The 21,986-nt window shown below is 41.6% G+C and overlaps 1 protein-coding gene across 2 annotated transcripts in view; it reads left to right on the forward strand.

Annotated features, from left to right (window-relative positions):
- Window positions 1-21,986, forward strand: part of PELI2 (pellino E3 ubiquitin protein ligase family member 2) — a 384,698-nt gene that overhangs the window by 149,636 nt on the left and 213,076 nt on the right. For both annotated transcript variants that reach the window (XM_081509572.1, XM_081509573.1), the window contains exon 5: window positions 11,104-11,142. In XM_081509572.1, coding sequence (XP_081365698.1) covers window positions 11,141-11,142 — 2 coding nt within the window. In that variant the 5' untranslated portion in view covers window positions 11,104-11,140. The remainder of the gene's footprint in view (window positions 1-11,103; window positions 11,143-21,986) is intronic.

The following is a 21,986-nucleotide window of genomic DNA, read 5'->3' on the forward strand; positions in this document are numbered from 1 at the left end:
ATATCCTGTCTATATATTTTTGATGGAAACCTGATATCTTGATTCCAGAGCCAAGTGTCTTGTGATCTGCCATCATCCAAATGTGTTTTTAAGACCTCATCTCAATGGTGTTTTCTTGTGCTGCAAATAGGGTGTTGTTGGTTTCTTTTCTGTTGTGGAAAATGTCTTGTATGCCAGTTTTCAAAAATAAAAATTCTAAAACTGTCCATGGAACATTCTAGAAGGACTCTCAAGAGTGGAGAAGTTCTTGTTCAAGTAGTGTTTATGTTAGCATCTGGCCTGTGTTTAAATGATCACATTAGGAAAGCAGCCTGTGGGGTTTCAGCTTAATTACCTATCACATACACTATTCATGCAAAGAGGAATGGGGGGAAGTGAGGGAAACTAATATTAAAAATGAATGTAATGTAATGTATTGCTCCCCATCCCCCAACCTTTTGGTACAAAGACAAGTAAAGCAAGGAGGTGCAAATGTATAATTATATATAATTTATCACTATTTCTCATCTGACCATTTAAAAATTTATTCAATACATGTTGATCATCAGTGTGGTCAGTGTATCTTATTTACGTTTCATCAGGAAAACTAAAGGAGAATTTTGTATATTTTCTCTTTGCATTTAAAGACATTTGTTCACTTTAATATTTAAAGAGTACATATGAAACAACAAAATCCTTTTCTTTCTTATACTTCATGTTTGAAAAGATCGTCCAAATCTTTATAAATAATAAGCTTCCAAGTACTGTTGTGAGATTTATTTTATTCTCCTTGGGCCTGGAAACTACATGAGAGAAAAAAAGGCTCAAAGCCATGGCCAGGACTCAGACTGCCCTCTCTTCTGTCACCCGCACTCCCACCTTCCTGCTGACTCTCTGGTTCACTGATTCTCTAAACGCTCCTGGCCACTCCTGCTCTCCTCCTCAACCCAGGTGCTGTAATCCCCACTACCTGCCCTCACACCATGTAGTTCATTTCTGTGCTCTCCTCCTTTTCTTTCTCTTCAACACGCATGCTTCCTGCCTTTCCTGAGCCATCCCATAACTTAGGGCTGACTTTGAAAGGTGCTTGAGTCTCTAAAAATTCAGCAGACCCTGCTTTCCCTTCCTTCAGTTTAAATGGGTCCAGCCTACCCAGAGAGATATACCATGTTAGCAGGTAAAAGGGTGATTAAAATATAGTTCCTGACCTATGGAGCTTACAGTCTAACGAGGGAGTTAGAAATACGCACACCCAACCAGAGTTCAAAGTAATAATGCATATAATAATAAGTGCAGAAATGGGAATATTTTTAAAAGAGAAGCATCCAAGGAAGAGTTAAATTCTGACCAAGGATGGATGAGACTGGAAGGCTTCATGGAGAAAGTGGCATTAAGGATGGGCTTTCACTAGAGGAGGGAGAGCGAGGAGGCCGCCAGCTAATCGGAACAGGGCCGGGGATTAGAGATGTACCCATCACCCAGGGCAGAGGGAGGGTGGTGGGAGAGTCAGATTTCTGAGAGAAAGAACACAATAGGAGAAGGAAAAAGTGAAAGGCAGCATCTAGGAGACTGCTGATGTTTAAGAAAGAGAGGCCAGTGAGGGGGCTTAGAGACAACCATCAGAGACTGAAGGAGAATCAAGAGTTCAGTGGCCGGGAAGCTAAGGGATGAAAGAATTTCTAAAAGAAGGGATGGCTAATAATAGTCATGAGGAGAATAACAACTAACATTTGTGGACTCTTTACCCTGTGCCAGGAATTGTATGAAAACTTGAGTTAGGACTTGTATCCGGGCCCGACTGATGCCAACACTCTTAATTCTACAAATGCTGAACAGAATGGAGATGGAAAGCACGCCACTAACTGTGGTGCTGGGGAGACTGCGGTAGAACAGTCGGGACAGGTTGCAATCGAAGAAAGCAAATGTGTCAGATTTAGCGTTTCTTCTCAAAAGTTTGGCAGTGAAACTTTAGAAATAAGGCAGTAACTTAAGAAAATGGGAAGGATTTTTTTTTTTTTTTTAATGGGAGCTATTTAGAAATTAGCTTGCATATGAGCTTGAAAATGTGAGAGGAGATTCCCAGGGAGATGGGAGGAAGTGGGATCAAGGACACATGGAAAAAGATGATTGTGGAAACACTGCTTCCTGCCTCTGAGATAAGAGAAGGGACGACAGGGTGGGTGTTGAGCGGATCTGCTGCCCAGAGTGGGGGGACTGAGGAAGTTGGCTGAGAATGGCCTCCATCTTCCTACAGCGTTGCTGATGAAATGAGCCGGGAACTCTGCAAATAGAAAATAGAGTGGCCACTGTAGATCATGTGCTCGGGAAAGATGATCCGTAAAAAAGTCATACATGTCCCCTTGGAATGCCTAAGGAGTATATTTGAGGCAGAGAATGCGTAGCAGGCAAACACCACCACTGTGGGGTTAGATGGGAAATGTTTTTGAAAGTAAGGAATCCCAAAGACAAAAAAAAAAAAAATCAGATTCACATTCCATTTGAGTGCCTAGACTTCTTCTCTTACTGGCTTTTTTGGCTATGAAAACAATAACCAAGTAGTTTGGGTATCCGTATACCAGAGGATGAATGATAAATGAAAAATTACCTTGACAGAAGGCAAGGTTCTGAATGCCCGTGTTGTAATAAAAGGTCCTTTGTAGCGTAAACTGCACAGCACGAAGGTTTGAAGTGGGAGTTTCTGAATTGCCTGGGGAGCCAGCGAGGGACAGAGCCGGAGAATCCTTTCTCGCTGTCCTGACACAGCATTTGCCTTTCCTAATTGACTGTAGAGCAAAGGAGAGTGAGAAGAGTGTGACCCTGAGCTCTGAGAGCCCAGGATTCAAGTCTGAGTCCTCTCCCTGCCAGGCTTTGGGCAGGTTACTCACTGTCTCTGAACCCCATCTGTAACAACACCTGCCATACAGAGCTGTCAGGACGGGGGAAGGTCACCCATCTGTTTTCTGCTCCTTTTCCCACCTGCCTGGAAAATCTCCAATTCTAAGTAATGGAAAAGGATATATTTAGTACATCCATCAGAGTTCTATCAGGTCCTCTCTCAGAGATTTAAGCGTCTCTTTTTTTTTAACGGTAGAAAATATTTTTGTTAAGAAATGATCAGGGCCAAGTCCAGTGAAAACCTGGGGAATCTATGGAGACGCAGGCACCTGCTCTCTTTTTGGTCCGCTAATCACCACTGCCGTCTCCAGAACATGTTCTCCTGAACATCTGAAAGGAGATTTGACAGACAAGGGGAGCCTCGTGGAGAAGAGAAAAGGCAGGCACTCAAGAAATCAAGGTTTCGTATCTCTTCCCCCAGGGAGTAACAGAATCGGGTGTGTGAGGCTTCCCTGGAACCATCTGAGCCGCTTGTCAGGAATTTGTTTCTAGAAAGACAGGCCTAGTCTTAACACAGGAGAGCTTCTTCTTCGGAGTGTGGTAAGTTTGGCATAAACTAAGAAGAGAAGCACAACCTTTGTCGGGTTTCCCAGCCACAAAATTCTCAACGTTAACCTTCCTGAGCTTTACAGAAATATTGAGAAGTAACCTTTTTGCTAGAAGCACACACTATACCAGCAGGAAAATGGAAAGGATCAGAGGACACCTATCCCAAGGCACTACCTTACATCTGCCAGCCCACCTGCCTTCCCTCCTGCGGCTGTGACGACGTGACCTTGTGCCTTCCCCGTGGCCAGTGTCTCCACCTGGGCATTACACCATCCCTTCAGCCCCACCTAAGGATGTCTTCTCCAGCAATTCCCCCATCCCCTACACCTTCAAGTCTCCCCTCTCAACAGAATCATTCCCTCCATTATACAAACACGCTGTTATGCTGAGCAACTTAAAAATAATCCACTTCCTCTTCTGGTTATACTCTAATTTTCTCTTTCCCTTTGGAGAAAAACCTCAGGGAAATAGGCATCTGTTGTTGCAACCTCCAGTTGCTTCTCTCTCCCTCTCTTCTGAACTCACTCAAGGCATTATTTGAGCCCCACTCCTCCCCTGACTGCTCAAGGCCACCATTGAGCTACAAGCTGGCAAACTCTAATGTAACCTCTTAGACCTCAGCTTGATTGATCTATAAGCAGCCTTTGACCAAGTCAGTCTTCCTTTCCTCCTGGAAACACTTTCTTCTCCTGGTGTCCAGATTCTCCTGGTGTTCCTTCTGCCTCACTGGTTAATGTCTTCTTCATTTCTCCAAACACTAAATGTTGGACCTCCCCAGGGCTCAACCCTTGGGTGTCTCACTTTTTAATTACATTCACTCTTTTGGTAAATGTTTCCAGTCTTAAGACATTAAGTACCATCTCTGTGCTGATGACTTCCAAAATTGTGTGTCCCATAGGAGCAGAGAATTTTCTGGAGTGTTTTTCACAATATTACCTCAGCATTTGGAAAATAACAGCATCTATTGAAAGTTTGAATGAATGGATTTTACTAATTGAATGTATTTGAATAACAAAAGAAATAGTGGTTAAATTTTTAAAAAGGTGTTTGGAGAAAAGGTGGCAGAAATCTAGTGTTCTGGAGTATTTACACTCATGCCAACGCTATCATCCCTAGTAGTTCAGATGGCAAAGAATCAGCCTGCAATGCAGGAGACCTGGGTTTGATCCCTGGGTCAGGAAGATCCCCTGGAGAAGGGAGTGGCTATCAATTCTGGTATTCTGGCCTCGAGAATTCCATGGACAGAGGAGCCTGGCAGGCTGCAGTCCATGGGGTCACAAAGCGTCGGACACAACTGAGTGACTAACACTTCACTTCACTTCAGAAATATCACCCAGTAGAAACCGAACCCACGGTCATCAAGAGGCAGATAATCAGAGGTAACGTTTTCTTAGCTGCATGCTGATGGCAGGTCTCCCTCCATAGAGCCTCCTCCTGCTGCCAGTGAAGAACTAGCTTTATGGCTCGAACATTAAGAATAAACCTGTGATGGTCACGTATACCAAGCAAGGACTCCTGGGCAGAGTGGCATCGTTCCTTCATGATTTATAATATCAAAGCAATGGAATAAGGTCCCAAGGCAGTGAGGAAAAGCACCATGTTACGATATCGGTTATGGTTATGGATGTGGATGGGAAAATCTGTTCTGTCACCCTTGTGACCCAGTCACATTTCCGGGGTCAGAAATGTGAACTGAATTAGACTGAATATTTCTTTTGTATGAGAGAAACATGGCCTTTTTTTTTTTTTTTTGAGGAAGGAAGTTATACTTCAAGCACTAGGTACAAGAGATTTATGGATAATAAATATGGTGTAGTAGCTGAAGTTATAAAGAAATTCAAACTTTTTTCTTCAAAATATTCATGAAATGACTAGCTTGTGAAGTTAGGTAAGTTTCTTGACTTTTTGGAACTACAATGTCTGCATCCATAATGCAGTATGGTCACTAAGGTTAATTTCTATACCTTGGACATGGTATCAACTAACCCTTTTTCCTGCAAAATAAGAAAAAATTTGTCCTCTGTGGTTCATCGTTTGCTTAAGATGCTCAAGTGAGTTATTTCTGAAACTACTTGGTAAACTAAAACACTTTGGTCATGCAAAGCTTTGATTATTACTATACCCCACAGCGTGGCGGGCTACAGTCCACGGAGTCACAAAGAGTCGGACATGACTGAATGACTAACACATACACATTAGTTTGATAAGCTGTGTTTAGAATGTTATTTTCCCCAAAATATTTTTAGGAAAAGAGAAAACTCTAGTGAAGAGCAAATTTGACTATGCAAATACAAAAAGTACTTAGATAACCATCCCTTGAGTGTTTTTAAAGGAAAGTAATTCTTAAAGCTATATTAGTTATGATTATTTTGCCTCTTGATAAGGGTGAAAGAGGAGAGGGGAGAAAACTGGATTAAAATTCAACATTCAAAAAACTAAGATCATAGCATCCAGTTCCATCACTTCATGGCAAATAGAAGGAGAAAAAATAGAAGCAGTGACAGATTTTATTTTCTTGGCCTCCAAAATCACAGCAGATAGTGACTGCAGTCATGAAATTAAAAGACACTTGCTCCTTGAAAGGAAAGTTATGATAAACATAGACAGCATATTAAAAAGCAAAGACATTACTTTGCCAACAAACGTCCATATAGTCAAAGGTATGGTTTTTCCAGTAGTCATGTAGATATGAGAGTTGGACCATATGGAAAGCTGAGAGCCAAAGAATTGATGCTTTCAAATTGTGGTGCTAGAGAAGTTCTTGAGAGTCCCTTGGACAGCAAGGAGATCAAACCAGTCAATCCTAAAGAAAATTAATCCTGAATATTCACTGGAAGGGCTGATGCTGGTGCTGAAGCTCCAATACTTGGCCACCTGATGCGAAGAGCCAACTCACTGGAAAGACCCTGATGCTGGAAAAGATGGCAGGCAAAAGAAGAAGGGGGTGGCAGAGGATGAGATGGTTAGATAGCTTCACTGACTCAATGGATATTAATTTGAGCAAACTCTGGGAGATAGTGAAGGACAGAAAAGCCTGGTATACTGCAGTCCATGGGGTTGCAAAGAGTCAGACACGACTTAGAGACTGATCAACAAAAATTTTTATTATGTGTGATAGATGACATAACTCAAATCAGCCCATATGAAAATGTGAATGAAAAGTAAAGAGTATGAAAGGGCATGGACTTCAGGTGTGGCTTGATCAGGCTTACATGATGTCATTATATACTGATCACTGATATCAGCTTTCTTCATACCATTCTAATCTCAAGCCTTAAGTATTATAGTCATAAAGTATCTTCCAGCAGTCCCCAAGGCTATATCCTTCCAAGTTTGAATTAAACAGAAAATAGAAAAGCTTTTATACATCCAGTGATTCACACATAAACATCCTAAACCAATTTCTATGATCAGGAGAAATACAGTATATTGATTGATTTAAGCCTGGATATATGCTCTATCCTGGGCTTCCCAGGTAAAGAACCCACTTGCCAATGCAGGGGATGTAAGAGACATGGGTTCAGTCCTTGGATCAGGAAGATCCCCTGGAGGAGGACAGGGAAACCCATTCCAGCATTCTTGCCTGGAAAATTCCATGGACAGAGGAGCCTGGTGGGCTACAGTCCATGGGGTTGCAAACAGTTGGATACAACTGAAGTGACTTACCACACATGTATGCACACATAAGCTCCATCCTCAGACCTGGACTGAAACCCTATTTAGCCCTTCTGGACTAGATGTGAGTAGAAGTGGATCCCCTAACCAAAACTGGCCCATTGACTCAGCAAGAGAGGGGACTGGCCGAATGTAGACATTTCCTAAGAAAAATGTAGGCATCAAGTCTTGCCACTGCTGCTATTACCTCTCTCTAGCTGCCTAGAGAACAACACATCCTTTGGCTGAACCAGTGAGCTGGCCATTGAGAGACGATGTTAACTTTTGTTATTAGAAAGCTCTGAGCCTGCAGAGGAGAGTCAAATCTCCCTCAAGAGCCTGTGCAGTTAGCAGTCTTTATCTTGCCCTGGCTTTCAGGTAGTGCTGCCTGGAACAGATCAGCCAGGCCACTAACAGCCATGAAAAGTGCTGTGTCTTTCACAAGCTTTGGTGTGGACCTTTTCTGGGGCTCTGCAGTTAGGCATCCTTCTGGCATGGCTCAAGGGGGAGAACTCAGTCTGTCTTCCAGGAACAAATTAAACACAACTTTGTGGGTTTGGTGGTTAGCTGCCAACGAGAAGACTGATTCCTGAATTAATAGCTCATGACAGGATGACTCCGGAGTTCTTGGCAGAAAGCAAGGTTTCCAATACTGATGCTCCTTATGGCAAGAAAAGGCATCTATGCTAAGTGGCCCATAGTCACTGGTAGTATTTGCATAAAGGATCAGCTCTATTATTTTATTCAACACCAAGAGTCCCAAGATGAAGGAGATGGTCGATACTCAGCGTGAATATGGTAATGTAGCTGAGTCCCTACAAGTCCTGCAAACAGTTTAACTGCGGAGGATGTACCATCAACGTGACAGGTTTTCACAAGAGATTCCACTATCCTATGAATATGAATTTCCCTCTGTGACATATGAGAATGGAATCTTATAATGGAAGCTTGGCTACAAGGAGATTTGGTTAAGCTGTCAGATAGTTAAATAAATGGTCTCTTATAATTTGTTTATACCTTTACCGAGTGCATTTCAATAAAGAAGGAAAATTTTAACTGCCTGAAGGGAGATAGAAAAGAGATTTCTGAGTCTGTGTTGGTGGCTGACCTTTATCTCTTTTTTAGGAACTTAATTTTTCGGGACATTGAGGAGAAAACAGTGGCATAGTTGTTTTAAAGATTCAGGAGGGGGGAACCCACACATCTGCTAAAATAGCTAAGTGAGCTCTTGTTAGCCAAATCAGAATCTTTCCCCCAATAATTTGTATTGGAAATAGAAATCAAAGTCTGTACTGTCAAAAAAGTCTTTGTTTTTATCTTGCCTTCATTGTGATGCTTCTGGATTTAAAATGACACAAAACCATCCCTCGTGTGGAGATTAAAGAACAGAAAAGAATGAAAAATCCTAAGGTTAGAAGTTCACATTATTTTCCTTGCAAACTGTTTGCCTGCTTTAAAATTTTGCCATTTTTGGTTTGTGAGATTGCTAAATTTTATCCCAAGATGTTTACCACCAGAACCACCACAGGAAAGTTAGACTAACAATGAAGTCTCAAAAGCAACTGCTCCAGTTAATTCCAAAGTTTTCAACAACCAGAACCAGCTGCTCTTCAAAAGAGACTCGTCTCTGGCCATGTCTCTGTTCCTGTATACAGAACTCGTGGGAAGAGGTTGGCTGAGGCATGCCAGTGTAGCCCTTTATTTATTCACAGTGGGACTAGAAAACACATCCAAAGCAAGCTTTTCCTTGAAAAGTTCCAGAGGTACAATTATTTGCATTTGTCAAAGACAGGCAGGTGAGTGTTGTGGTTAAGTGTTCAGATGCCAGGACTGGATCTACCTAAGCTATGTAACTTTATGCTAGTTACTAAATCTCTCTGATCTCCAGTTTTATCATCTCTAACATGATGATAATATTAATCTCTAACACAGCATTGTCTTGAGAATTAAATAAGGTACTGGGCGTTAAGATTTTAGCATAGCTTCAGACTCAAGTGCTCAGTAAATGTTAACTATTATTATTCAATTTATCTTAACTACTTACTTTTGCTCTTATGAGTTGAGAACTATAAAGATGGAAAAAGCTGTAATAATGCTGGAAGATGCTTATCTCCATGTTTTCAGAGATGGAGATAACCAATCTTTTCTTTAAAATATCACATATTAGAAATCTAAGATTTTAATCCCAGAGGCTAGTTAGATGTAGTGTGGGATTTTTAATTTAAGAGATAACATAATAATATAGGAGATAACATAAGGCTCATTCTAGGATTACCCTAATGGAACACAATAGGTTATTCACTTTTACTTTGAATATACTGTTGCAGGAATAACTTCTAAATATTGGATACTGCTGTGAAGATAAAGTATAAGTGTAAAGTTTTCCTGATCATCACACACACATGCACATACAATCTGAAGGAGAATTGGATTTTATGACCAGAACAGTTACCCCTTTGTGGTACTTTTGGATTTGCTGAAATGTTTCTCTTGATGGTGGTACATCTGAAAAAGGGGTTTTAAAAACATAGTTTTGTCTTCACGGACTTAACAGAACCAGTAATATCTTGGGGCCACAAGGAAGGGCTGAGGGCCTCTGTGGTCGAGATGAGCCTTGAAGGACCCAGTTTCTAAGGATCCATCAGGCAGGATCTGCAGCTGATGAAAAAGGAACGTCAGGCAGCTGCTGCCAGCCATGCAAGTCCATTTTGCCCACTTAAAGGGTTTACCAGATATCCTCTCCCCAAATAACCTAAAAGAAGTTACAAATATATACATGCACTTTGAAAATTATCATGTGGACACAGGGGAAAAAAAAGTTTCCCCTTTTCCTTATTTTAAGAGAAAAATATCCTTCCCATTTCTTTTTTGTGAGACAGATGCATCAGATTCTAAGGAGAGAAAAATAGGTGGTGAGACAAAACATACTTTTATTTCCTTGGCTGATGAGCTTTGAGAAATTGGAGTTTGGGGGGGAAGTGTTAAAATGGAAAATAAGTAAAAGGTAGAGCCTCCTCTAGTTTCCTTTGTTACCCTGCACATTCTCAGCCGTTGACAGGGTGGCCCAGGCAGGACAATTGATGGGCCGTGATGGTGGAGTCCTGGTCTCAGGTGGTGCGTTGCGGGTCACCAAGGCTATGGCCTGCAAATGGAAGGCGCGGGCCATTTAACAGTGTGGGGCAGTGCTAATTAGAGGCAAATTTGGCTGGTGTCTGTCGTGAGAAGCTTGAGCTGATTCTGGCCCCATCTGCTCTGAAAATAATGACGAACAAGTTTTACGCAAAGGCTATTCTTTCACAGGGAACTCCTATTTGGTCTTTCATGGGAAAATGAACTACACACATTTTTATTCTCATCGTTGCAATTATTTTGTTGTTGTTTTAATGTACAGAGGATGTTCCTCCATGATGTTTTTGTCTTGAGGCTGGTATTAAAAGCCCACCAGTTTGAGGTGATTCTCCATTTCTTTTGTTAAGCTGATTCTCCCTCAAGCCCTGAATCTGTGGAAAATACTTTAGAAAAGGAGATTTCAACTTAGCTCTGCAGGGTCAAGTAGTTTCCCTATATTCCATCTGCCTCTGTTCCTCTTTTACAGCTATACAGGAGCCATGCCTCCAAAAGCTGATTTATTGGGGACTGACTTTTCTTGGAGAAAATGCCAGGAGACTCTCGCTGTTCTTATAGCGGTTTCTGACCTGGGAAACTCATTTCCTCTTGTTTCTATGTGTGTGTATTTACTTTTTTTAGTCAGGCAGCAATTGCTCACGTTTTCCTGTTTAATCACAGTTACCTGGAGTTAAAAACCAGAAAAAAGTAAGCAAACAGAAAAACAAACACACTAAGAACAATAGCATTCAAATTTTCTCAGATCCTGTGTATAGATTCCAAAAAATAAATAAGTAAGCAAGGTAACAGATCTTTTTCATTTAAAAAAACTATTTTATTGAAGTATATATAGTTGATTGACAATGTTTTGTTAATTTCTAGCATACAGCATGATCTTTTTAATTTTTCCTCCCTTTTCAGAAAGAACAGAGCAGAGAAGTATCCGGTCCCTTTATATATGTATGTATCCATGTATGTATGCATTTGTGTACTTATGTGTTTATTTTTTATTATTCTTGTGCCACCTAATCACTTTCTGGCTTTTCTTGGAGCTTTCATGCGTAAGCCTCTTTAGCTGGAAGCTCCTAATAATGCCTAGCAACTCATTTCCAGCAACATTAAAAAAAAAAAAAATCCAGTAAGAATGCAAGAGTCTGATGCTACTTGCAGCAAGTAACTATTTCTCTGTTAATTATGTTGTTCTAATCTTATTGCTATGAGAAAGATTTTGCTTGCATATCCGTTCACTCTGTAGCCCAGCATAATGAAAATTCTGCAAGAACCTTTGCTGATGGGTGCACCTTTGAGTTTACAAAGATTTATGATTTTCAAATTGACTCTACAGACCACTAGTAATGAAATTGACCATATCCAATTTTGAAAGCCCTAAGACCTGAAAGAAACCGCAGATTAACAGTGAAATGGTAGCATGTTCCTGGAGATGTGAAGCCCAAGCTGATATTGCTCCAGTGAAGTGTTGCAGAATGCTGCAGGTTAGGTTAATATTGTCACACTAGGTCAGAGATCAACCCAAGAATGAAATGTGTGGGCAGCCTCAGGAGACATTTGCAATGAAGAACTTGAAATAGTGACAAGACAGTGACCATATGATTAGACTAGTTACAATGATTAGTTATTATATCCTACTGGCTTGGGATATGAAAGAAAAGAAGGAAGTAGTTGAGGTTATTATTTTGCTTCTATTAAAGTAATAATAATGGTGGCCACAATACTAGCTAATATTTATTGAGTGTTTACTATGTTCCAGGCATTTAATATTTGTTATTTAGTTCTCACCAAAACCCTGGGTAGTACATATTGTTATTATTGTTCACATTTTATAGCAGAAGAAACTAAAACTTAGGAAGGTTAAATAACTTGCTTGGCTTAACCAGTTGTCAAGCAGCAGATATAAGAGTTGAACCTCCATCTACTTGATTACAAAATAAAAGTACTTAGCCTCTGTCTTTTGCTGCCTCTTGATAGAACACTGCTGCTCTATTTTGTAAGAATAAAATTGACAGGAAGGGGCAGCCAAGATGGCTGCTATAGGCAAAGCTTTAGTTGTTTAAATAACATCTGCAGCTTGCTATGAGAAATTTTCTTTGTTTAACAACCAACTTAAATTCCTTATGCTGTCCTCTCAAACTCTTAGCTGTCATTTCCTTCCCCTGTGCAATTAGAAGCTCAAACAATGAGATCCTCTTCCTTCTTCATAGAAAATAGATCCAAAGATAAGTTTTATGGCCTCTCTACTTCTTTAGTTAGCATCCCCAAGCTCCCAGCCAACTCTCAATGACACCCTTCCTGTTGTAACATATGGGCATCTTCCTGGTTGAGGTATGTAACCTGGGTACTCAAAATGCCTGGCCCCTCAACCAAGTGACTGTAAATGCTAAGGCGCAAATCCCTGCCAAGTAATAAGATACAAATCACTTACTATTCTGATGTAACTCAATTTCCCCTTCAAATATTACAACACAGGATTTGTAATTCAACTTGTAATTCAAGTGTTTTCTCAAGTACAGATTCCCCTAGTCATTAGTTAAAGGGAAAAATGCTATTTTGAAGACTTTTGTGAGATCTGAGAGTTTTTATGCTCTCTTTTCTCTTCTCTCTCTACTCCCCATCCCATTTAGCATTTCTCAATGGCTCTGTTCTTAGCAATACCACATGCAAGTTGAATACCTGCTTTACAGTAACAAAAGCTAGAGTGGTGGGTGTACTGGATTGATTTTCAATTTCTTTTCAAGAAAAACTAAGAAAACTTGGCTCAAAATAATGGCAGTCAGAATACAGCATTCTGCCTATTTCTCTCTCAACACTCAGCGGTTGGTTTGGGTGCTTTATTTTATCCCTCTGTGAATCTTAAGACTTATTTTAGACTCTAGTCTCAACTGTACTACCTTTTGGACTGAACAGTCTCAGTTGTGACCGGTCTCCAGGTGAATTCTATTTATTTGAAATAAGATTAGAAAAAGAAAAATTGTATGTCATCTCAAGCACTAGAAAAGTGGGCCACGTCACACAACTGTAACCCTCTCTTTTCTATACTTCTCCCCCAGTCCATTAAGTTTCAGGATAGTTAGAATACCCAGGACTAAGTGTTCACTATAAATGAAGCTCTATCAAGTCCAGAGAAAATAAAATGGAATGGACAGATGAGTTCTTCTATCTTTACTTGACAGCTTTATCAGTTACAAGAGCCAAATGAAACTGCAGGTTTGCATTTTCATCACATGGAAGATAGCATAATTTTTTTGCAGCCACGTCACAGTTCATCTAAATTTGAATTTGTGAGACATAAGACTCTCAACTTAGATTTTCTGGCTTATTTCTATAGCAACTGGAGTACAGTGCTATATACAGAGGAGCAACTCTTTAAATATGTGCCAACTTCAGCACCTCTCAGCGTTACAAGATGCCGCAACGTTTAAGAAGCTCCAGAGAGAGGTAGATGAGAATGATGAGCACGAGAAGGCAAAAGTGATGGGTTGTTGCTGATATCTTAGCTGCCTGGAGCCTCTATAAATTATGAGAGTGTGAGCTAATCCCAGCTACTGATTGCTATGGAAAATTTAAGGGGGATTCCAGTGAATCCACCAGAACAAGAACATTTCAGGGACATATTGAAGTATGCAGCTGGAAGTATAATTGCTATTGAAAATTAGGGGATGAGCAACTGTGACCAAAATTTGATAATATCATTTAATATAAAAATATGCTTAAGCACAGATGAAAATGATGGAAATAATAGCACTAAAGAGGGAAAGACTAGAGATCTCTTCAAGAAAATTAGAGATCCCAAGGGAACATTTCATTTAAGGATGGGCACAATAAAGGACAGAAAGAGTATGGACCTAACAGAAGCAGAAGATATTAAGAGGAAGTGGTAAGAATACACAGAAGAACTATACAAAAAAGATCTTCATGACCTGGATAACCACGATGGTATGATCACTCACCTAGAGACAGACATCCTGGAGTGTGAAGTCAAGTGGGCCTTAGCAAGCATCACTAAGAACAAAGCTAGTGGAGGTGATGGAATTCCAGCTAAGCTATTTCAAATCCTAAAAGATGATGTTGTGAAAGTGCTGCACCCAATATGCCAGTAAATATGGAAAACTCAGCAGTGGCCACAGGACTGGAAAAGGTCAGTTTTCATTCCAATCTCAAAGAAGGTCAATGCCAAAGAATGTTGAAACCACCACAACACTGCCCTCATCTCACACGCTAGCAAGGTAATGCTCAAAATTCTTCAAGCTAGCCTTCAACAGTATGTGAACTGAGAACTTTCAGATGTTCCAGCTGGTTTTAGAAAAGGCAGAGGAACCAGAGATCAAATTGCCAATATGCATTGGATCATAGGAAAAGCACGAGAATTCCAGAAAAACATCTACTTCTGCTTCACTGACTATGCTAAAGCCTTTGACTGTGTGGATCACAACAAACTGTGGAAAATTCTTCAAGAGATAGGAATACCAGACCACCTTACCCACCTCCTGCAAAACCTACATGCAGGTCAAGAAGAAACAGTTAGAACTGGGCACGGAACCACAGACTGGTTCCAAATTGGGAAAGGAGTATGTATATTGTCACCCTGCTTATTTGACTTATATGCAAAGTACATCATGAGAAATGCTGAGCTGAAGGAACACAAGCTGGAGTCAAGTTTGCCTGGAGAAATATCAACACCCTCAGATATGCAGATGACACCACTGTAAAGGCAGAAAGCGAAGAGGAACTAAAGAGCTTCTTGATGAAGATGAAAGAGGAGAGTGAAAAAGCTGGCTTAAAACTCAACATTCAAAAAACTAAGATCGTGGCATGTGGTCCCATCAATTCATGGCAAATCTATGGGGAAACAATAAACAGTGACAGATGTCATTTTCTTGGGCTCCAAAATCACTGTGGACGGTGACTGCAGCCATGAAATTAAAAGACGCTTGCTCCTTGGAAGAAAAGCTATGACAAAAGCCTGGATAGTGTATTAAAAAGCAGAGACATTACTTTGCCAACCAAAGTCCGTATAGTCTAAGCTATAGTTTTTCCAGTAGTCATGTATGGATGTGAGAGTTGGACAATAAAAAAGACTGAGCACTGAAGAATTGATGCTTTTGACCTGTGGTGTTGGAGAAGACTCTTGAGAGTCCCTTGGACTGCAAGGAGATCAAACCAGTCTATCCTAAAGGAAATCAGTCCTGAATATTCATTGGAAGGACTGGTGCTGAAGGTCAAGCTCCAATACTTTGGCCACCTGATGCAAAGTACCTGCTCATTAGAAAAGACCCTGGTGCTGGGAAAGATGGAAGGCAGGAGGAGAAGGGGACAACAGAAGATGAGATGGTTGGATGGCATCACCGACTCAGTGGACATGAGTTTGAGCAAGCTCTGGGAGATGGTGAAGGACAGGGAAGCCTAGCATACTGCAGTTCATGGGGTCACAAAGAGTTGGACACGGCTGAGCGACTGAACAATAACACAAGTGTTTGCATACAAATGAAAGAAGTGCTGGGATTGGGTATCGGTTGATCATGGACAAAGGAACATGGAAAGAGAAGTAGCAAAACCACAAAAAAATATGGTTGAGTAGAAAGGCACAGAAGTAACTGTTTTAGTTCCAGCTTTGTGACCAGGGCAAGGAAGTCAACCTTTCTGACCTGCAGGCTCTTCATCAGTCAAGGTGAGATCAGGCCTCTACTCTGACCTCCTTGGTAAGATTACTGAAATGAGGGATAGGAAAGTACTTCATGCTCAGCAGGCTCCTGGGCTTGTGGTAGTTGGGGTTACTGTGTGGTCTCGTTTCCTGGGGCTGCTATAAGAACTAATCACAAACTGGGTGGCCTCAAGTAACAGAAATTTAGTTTCTCTCAGTTCTAGAGGCCAGAAACCCAAAACTGAGGTGTTAGCAGGCCATGTTCCCTCTGAAGGCACTGGGGAAGAATCTTTCTTTGCTTCTCCCAGCTTCCAACAGCTCTAGCCATGAGGCTTGGCTGTGTTGCTCCAACCTCTATCTTCACATGTCATGCTTTTTTGTGTTTGTGACTTCTCCTCCTTCTGTCCTTCTGTCTTCTTATCAGGACACTATTGGATTCAGGGCTCTCTCAGTTAATCCAGGGTGATTTCTTGTCAAGATCCCTCACTTAATTACATCTACAAAGACTTTTTCCAAAGAAGGTCACACGCACAGGTCCTGGGGTTTAAGAGTTGGACAAATCTTTTGCTGTTGTTCAGTCGCTCAGTCATGTCCAACTCTTTGCGACCCCACAGACAGACTGCAGCATGCCAGGCTTCTCTGTCCTTCACCATCTCCCAGAGCTTGCTGAAACTCACGTCCACTGAGTTGGTGATGCCATCAACCATCTTATCCTCTGTCGTCCCCTTCTCCTCCTGCCTTCTATCTTTATCAGCATCAGGGTCTTTTCCAATGTGTCAGCTCTGTGCATCAGATGGCCAAAGTATTGGAGCTTTGACTTCAGCATCAGTCCTTCCAATGAATATTCAGGACAGATTTCCTTTAGAATTGACTGGTCTCATCTCTTTGCAGTCCAAGATTCTCAAACACCACAGTTCAAAGGCATCACTTCTTTGGCACTCAGCCTTCTTTATGGTCCAGCCCTCATATCCATACGTGACTACTGGAAAAACCATAGCTTTGACTATATGGACCTTTGTTGGCAAAGTAATGTCTCTGCTTTTCAATATGCCATCTAGGCTTTTGTCATGGCACCCCACTCCAGTACTCTTGCCTGGAGGATTCCACGGATGGAGGAGCCTGGTAGCCTACAGTCTATGGGGTCGCTAAGAGTCAGACACGACTGAGCGACTTCACTTTCACTTTTCCCTTTCATGCACTGGAGAAGGAAATGGTAACCCACTCCAGTGTTCTTGCCTTGAGAATCCCAGGGATGGCGGAGCCTGGTGGTCTGCCGTCTATGGGGTCGCATGGAGTCGGACACGACTGAAGCGACTTAGCAGCAGCAGCAGCAGGCTTTTGTCATAGCTTTTCTTCCAAGGAGCAAGAATCTTTTAATTTCATGGTCACAGTCACCATCCACAGTGATTGTGGAGCCCAAGAAAACAAAGTCTGCCACTGTTTCCATTGTTTCCCCGTTAATTTGCCATGAATTGATGGGACCACATGCCACGATCTTAGTTTTTTGAATGTTGAGTTTTAAGCCAGCTTTTTCACTCTCCTCTTTCATCTTCATCAAGAAGCTCTTTAGTTCCTCTTCGCTTTCTGCCTTTACAGTGGTGTCATCTGCATATCTGAGGGTGTTGATATTTCTCCAGGCAAACTTGACTCCAGCTTGTGTTCCTTCAGCTCAGCATTTCTCATGATGTACTTTGCATATAAGTCAAATAAGCAGGGTGACAATATACATACTCCTTTCCCAATTTGGAACCAGTCTGTGGTTCCGTGCCCAGTTCTAACTGTTTCTTCTTGACCTGCATGTAGGTTTTGCAGGAGGTGGGTAAGGTGGTCTGGTATTCCTATCTCTTGAAGAATTTTCCACAGTTTGTTGTGATCCACACAGTCAAAGGCTTTAGCATAGTCAGTGAAGCAGAAGTAGATGTTTTTCTGGAATTCTCGTGCTTTTCCTATGATCCAATGCATATTGGCAATTTGATCTCTGGTTCCTCTGCCTTTTCTAAAACCAGCTGGAACATCTGAAAGTTCTCAGTTCACATACTGTTGAAGGCTAGCTTGAAGAATTTTGAGCATTACCTTGCTAGCGTGTGAGATGAGGGCAGTGTTGTGGTGGTTTCAACATTCTTTGGCATTGACCTTCTTTGAGATTGGAATGAAAACTGACCTTTTCCAGTCCTGTGGCCACTGCTGAGTTTTCCATATTTACTGGCATATTGGGTGCAGCACTTTCACAACATCATCTTTTAGGATTTGAAATAGCTTAGCTGGAATTCCATCACCTCCACTAGCTTTGTTCTTAGTGATGCTTGCTAAGGCCCACTTGACTTCACACTCCAGGATGTCTGTCTCTAGGTGAGTGATCATACCATCGTGGTTATCCAGGTCATGAAGATCTTTTTTGTATAGTTGTTCTGTGTATTCTTACCACCTCTTCTTAATACCTTCCACTTCTGTTAGGTCCATACTCTTTCTGTCCTTTATTGTGCCCATCTTTACATGAAATGGCATCCCTTTGCATGCAATGGAATACCTTTTGGGGTATGAAAAGGCATACCTTTTGGGGAGACAAAGTTCAGCCCACTGCATTGGATGTCTAAGTCTGAAGACGTGTTGATCATTCATAGCTCACTGAGAATTAGATGAATCAAATAACAACTGTATGTAAAGAGTGATGAGAACGTTGCTCTATTGAAAACTAAAGCAGAGCCGTCTTGACATTGGGGACGTTTTGGTGAAGGGAAGACGAGAGCAGATTCCCACTTGTGGTGCTGGTGATAGGGGTGGAGACAGCCTCTCCTGGCTTTGAGGGAGGGGGCTTAGTGGGAGCACAAGGGATGGGACTTAGAGACAAATGTCACCCTGCTTACGTTCCTTCCCAGGGCCCTGGCGATTGCTTCTGTGCTGCATTGAGACAGCTGCATACTTGAGTCTTAGGTCTGGCCTGTTACATAAGCGTGAAGTGAGCTACACTGGTCTCCGTAAAGAACAGGTGTGTCTTTGAATCAGGTATGCCAACCCCTATGGCAATTGGAATGATTGTGCACGTACATTATTAAATTCTCAGGGGAGTTCCTCATTGTGGTGAACAGAAGGCAAGGGCGGATATGGATTCTCCAGGCTGTGGGTAGATGCTCTCTATTAGCCCCTCACTCTCACTACCTAATTCTGCTGGAAGCTGCAGCGAACATATAGCATCTCTTAAACCGGTAGTTCCTTTTTTAAAAAAGTTATTGAAGTATAGTTGATTTACAATGGTGTGTTAATTTCTGCTGTACAGCAGAGCGATTCAGTCATACTTATGTGTACACTCTTTTTCATATTCTGTTCCATTATGCTTTATCACAGGATAACCTGTGCTATCCAGTAGAACCTTATCTTTCATCCATCCTATATATGCTTGTATCTGCTAATCCCAAACTCCCAATCCTTCCCTCCCTCCACTTCCCCCTCTCTTGACAACTGCAAGTCTGTTCTCTATGTCTGTGAGTCTGTTTCTGTTTCACAGATATATTCCCTTGTGCCATATTTTATATTCCACATATAAGTGATATCATATGGTATTTGTCTTTGTCTGACTTACTTCACTTGGTATGATAATCTCTAGGCCCATCCACGTTGCTGCAAATGACATTATTTTATTCTATTTTATCACTGAGGAGTATCCTCTTTGTCCATTTATCTGTTGATGGACATTTAGGTTGTGTTGATGCCCTGGCTATTATAAACAGTGCTTCTATGAACATAGAAGTACATGTATCTTTTTAATTTTAGTTTTGTCTTAAACCGGTAATTCTTGACTCCATTAGGGACCTTACCTTGGCAAAGTCTGCTAGGAAAGCCTTAGGTGATCTCTGAGGGTATTTTTATTGACTTCAAAAGTCTGCCTCTTCCTAGCACTCCTGGAATAGCTGAATTCCAGAGGGCAGCTTAGGAAGAGCGATCTGGACTCTACAGTTCTTCCTTGTTCTAATACCTGTGATATACACTCATTTATTCTAAATCACAGCTAAGATGCAGTGAACATTCAATTCCGTCGTAAGCACTCTTCCACGTGCTTATGTTGCATTATTTTTCTTCAGTTCTTACAAGAATCTTGCAAGGTGGTTATCTTATTGTCTCCACTTTCAAGGTTAAGAAACTGATAACCAGAGAATTTCATTAACTTGCCCAAAGTCATATAGGTGGTAGGTGGAAGCTCCAGAAATCAAATCCAGATGCCTCTAACAGCAACCTGTAACCCACAGCTCTGGGGGGTTCCTTGGGCAGCAGTTGGAACAGTAGAAGGAACCAGGGAGGCATCCAGACAAAAAGAAGTTTCTCACAAGGAAGACAAGCTCAAAGACCTAAGAAGTGAAGCCGAATTTTCAGACGATGTGGCAGGTTCAGTTCCATCATGGCTCAGCACCCTGGCCTCATGTGTCCCCGGCTGTCAGCATACAACTCCCACAAACACCACGAGACAGAGCGGAGCTGCCGGCAAGAAGGCGGTTCAAGCTGACAGTATGGAAATGTTTCAGGTCAGCTCTTACTAGAATTTCTGCTTTGAAATCAGGATAGCCTGGAAAAAAAAAAAAAGCAGGACAGAGGACAGATGGTTGTTCTCAGGAAAGCTTCCTTTAAGAAATGGCATTCCATGTCCTTATTTAACACAGAGTGTACCCTGTCTTCGGGTGTCTTGGGTCTCTCCCTGGCCACAGGTATCACAACTTTGGAACTGTAAGGCTGGAGTCTTCATAGTCATGCTGGGAAGGGAGCGGCACAGCTGGCTAAAAGGAATTCAAATACATGATAAATGTGAGTTGATCGAGACCCTTCTACCACTTTCACAAGTTACTGTGAATAATTCTGAATCTGAGACTGCTTGCTATTTAAAATGCGCAGTGATAATTGAATACAGCTGTTTGAACATTTCTAAATGATTTTTATTTCGGAGTTAGGAAACACCAGAGAGACTTTTGCCGCTCCAATTACCAACAACAACAAAAACGAATTTCTTCTTGGAAACTCCAGTTCTAGAAAAATAATTGTATATGTATTGGAGGAGGAAAACCATGTGAACTTTTTTGACATGTAATACATAAAAAGGAGTCCCATGGCCTGCCCATCAACTCATAAAAGAAAAAATATGATTTTGCTGCTGCTGCTAAGTCGCTTCAGTCGTGTCCGACTCTTTGCGACCCTATAGACGGCAGCCCACCAGGATCTGCCGTCCCTAGGATTCTCCAGGCAAGAATACTGGAGTGGGTTGCCATTTCCTTCTCCAGTGCATGAAAGGGAAAAGTAAAAGTGAAGTCGCTCAGTCGTGTCCGACTCGTAGCAACCCCATGGACTGTAGCCTACACCAGGCTCCTCCATCCACGGGATTTTCCAGGCAAGAGTACTGGAGTGGGATGCCATTGCCTTCTCCAATATGATTTTAAATGTCTACATTCTAGGTTACTTCCATGGCTTATTATAAAGAGGGCCATATTTTCTGTTAACCAAACAATTTTTTTCACATGTTAACTCCAGAAAAGTTTAAAATAATGGAAATTTCTCCTTCAAAGAAAGTGTTCCAGTTACTACTGCTGCATAAAATTGCATCAAAATATAGCAGCTTAAAATAACAGCCATTTTTAATATGCTTATGGGTTTTGTTGGTCAGGAGTTTGTACAGGGCACAAAAGGAATATGTTGATTCCGGTCTACAATGTCGGAGGTCTCAGCTAGGAAGGCTTAAAAGTTGGGGATGATTCAGAATTCTGGAGGCTGCTTCACTCCCATATCTGGCACCTGGACTAAGACGACTTGAAGAGCAGGACTGCTGACCAGAGCACCTACATGTGCTTGGCTTGCTCACAGTCCACATGGTTTGGCTTCCTCACAGCTTGGTGGCTCCAGGGCTCTATATGCAAGCATTCCACTAGACAAGGCAGATACTAAATCACTTAGTTCTAACCCATAGCGTCACTCCCACCACACTCCACTGGCTCAAGCAATCCAGAGCCCACCCAGATTCGAGGGGCAGTGGATGCCCCCTGTTGACGGAGAAGGACAGGTCACTTTGTATGGGAGCTTGTGAGATGGCAGCTCTTGTTGTAGTTGTCTTTGGAAAAATAGAATTTTCCACAAGAAGAAAAAAATGCCAAAGTGATTCAAAATGTGCATTATT

Source organism: Giraffa tippelskirchi, chromosome 7 (genome assembly GCF_054371585.1).
Source record: "Giraffa tippelskirchi isolate mGirTip1 chromosome 7, T2T-mGirTip1v1.2.pri, whole genome shotgun sequence".
NCBI classification, from domain to species: Eukaryota; Metazoa; Chordata; class Mammalia; order Artiodactyla; family Giraffidae; genus Giraffa; species Giraffa tippelskirchi.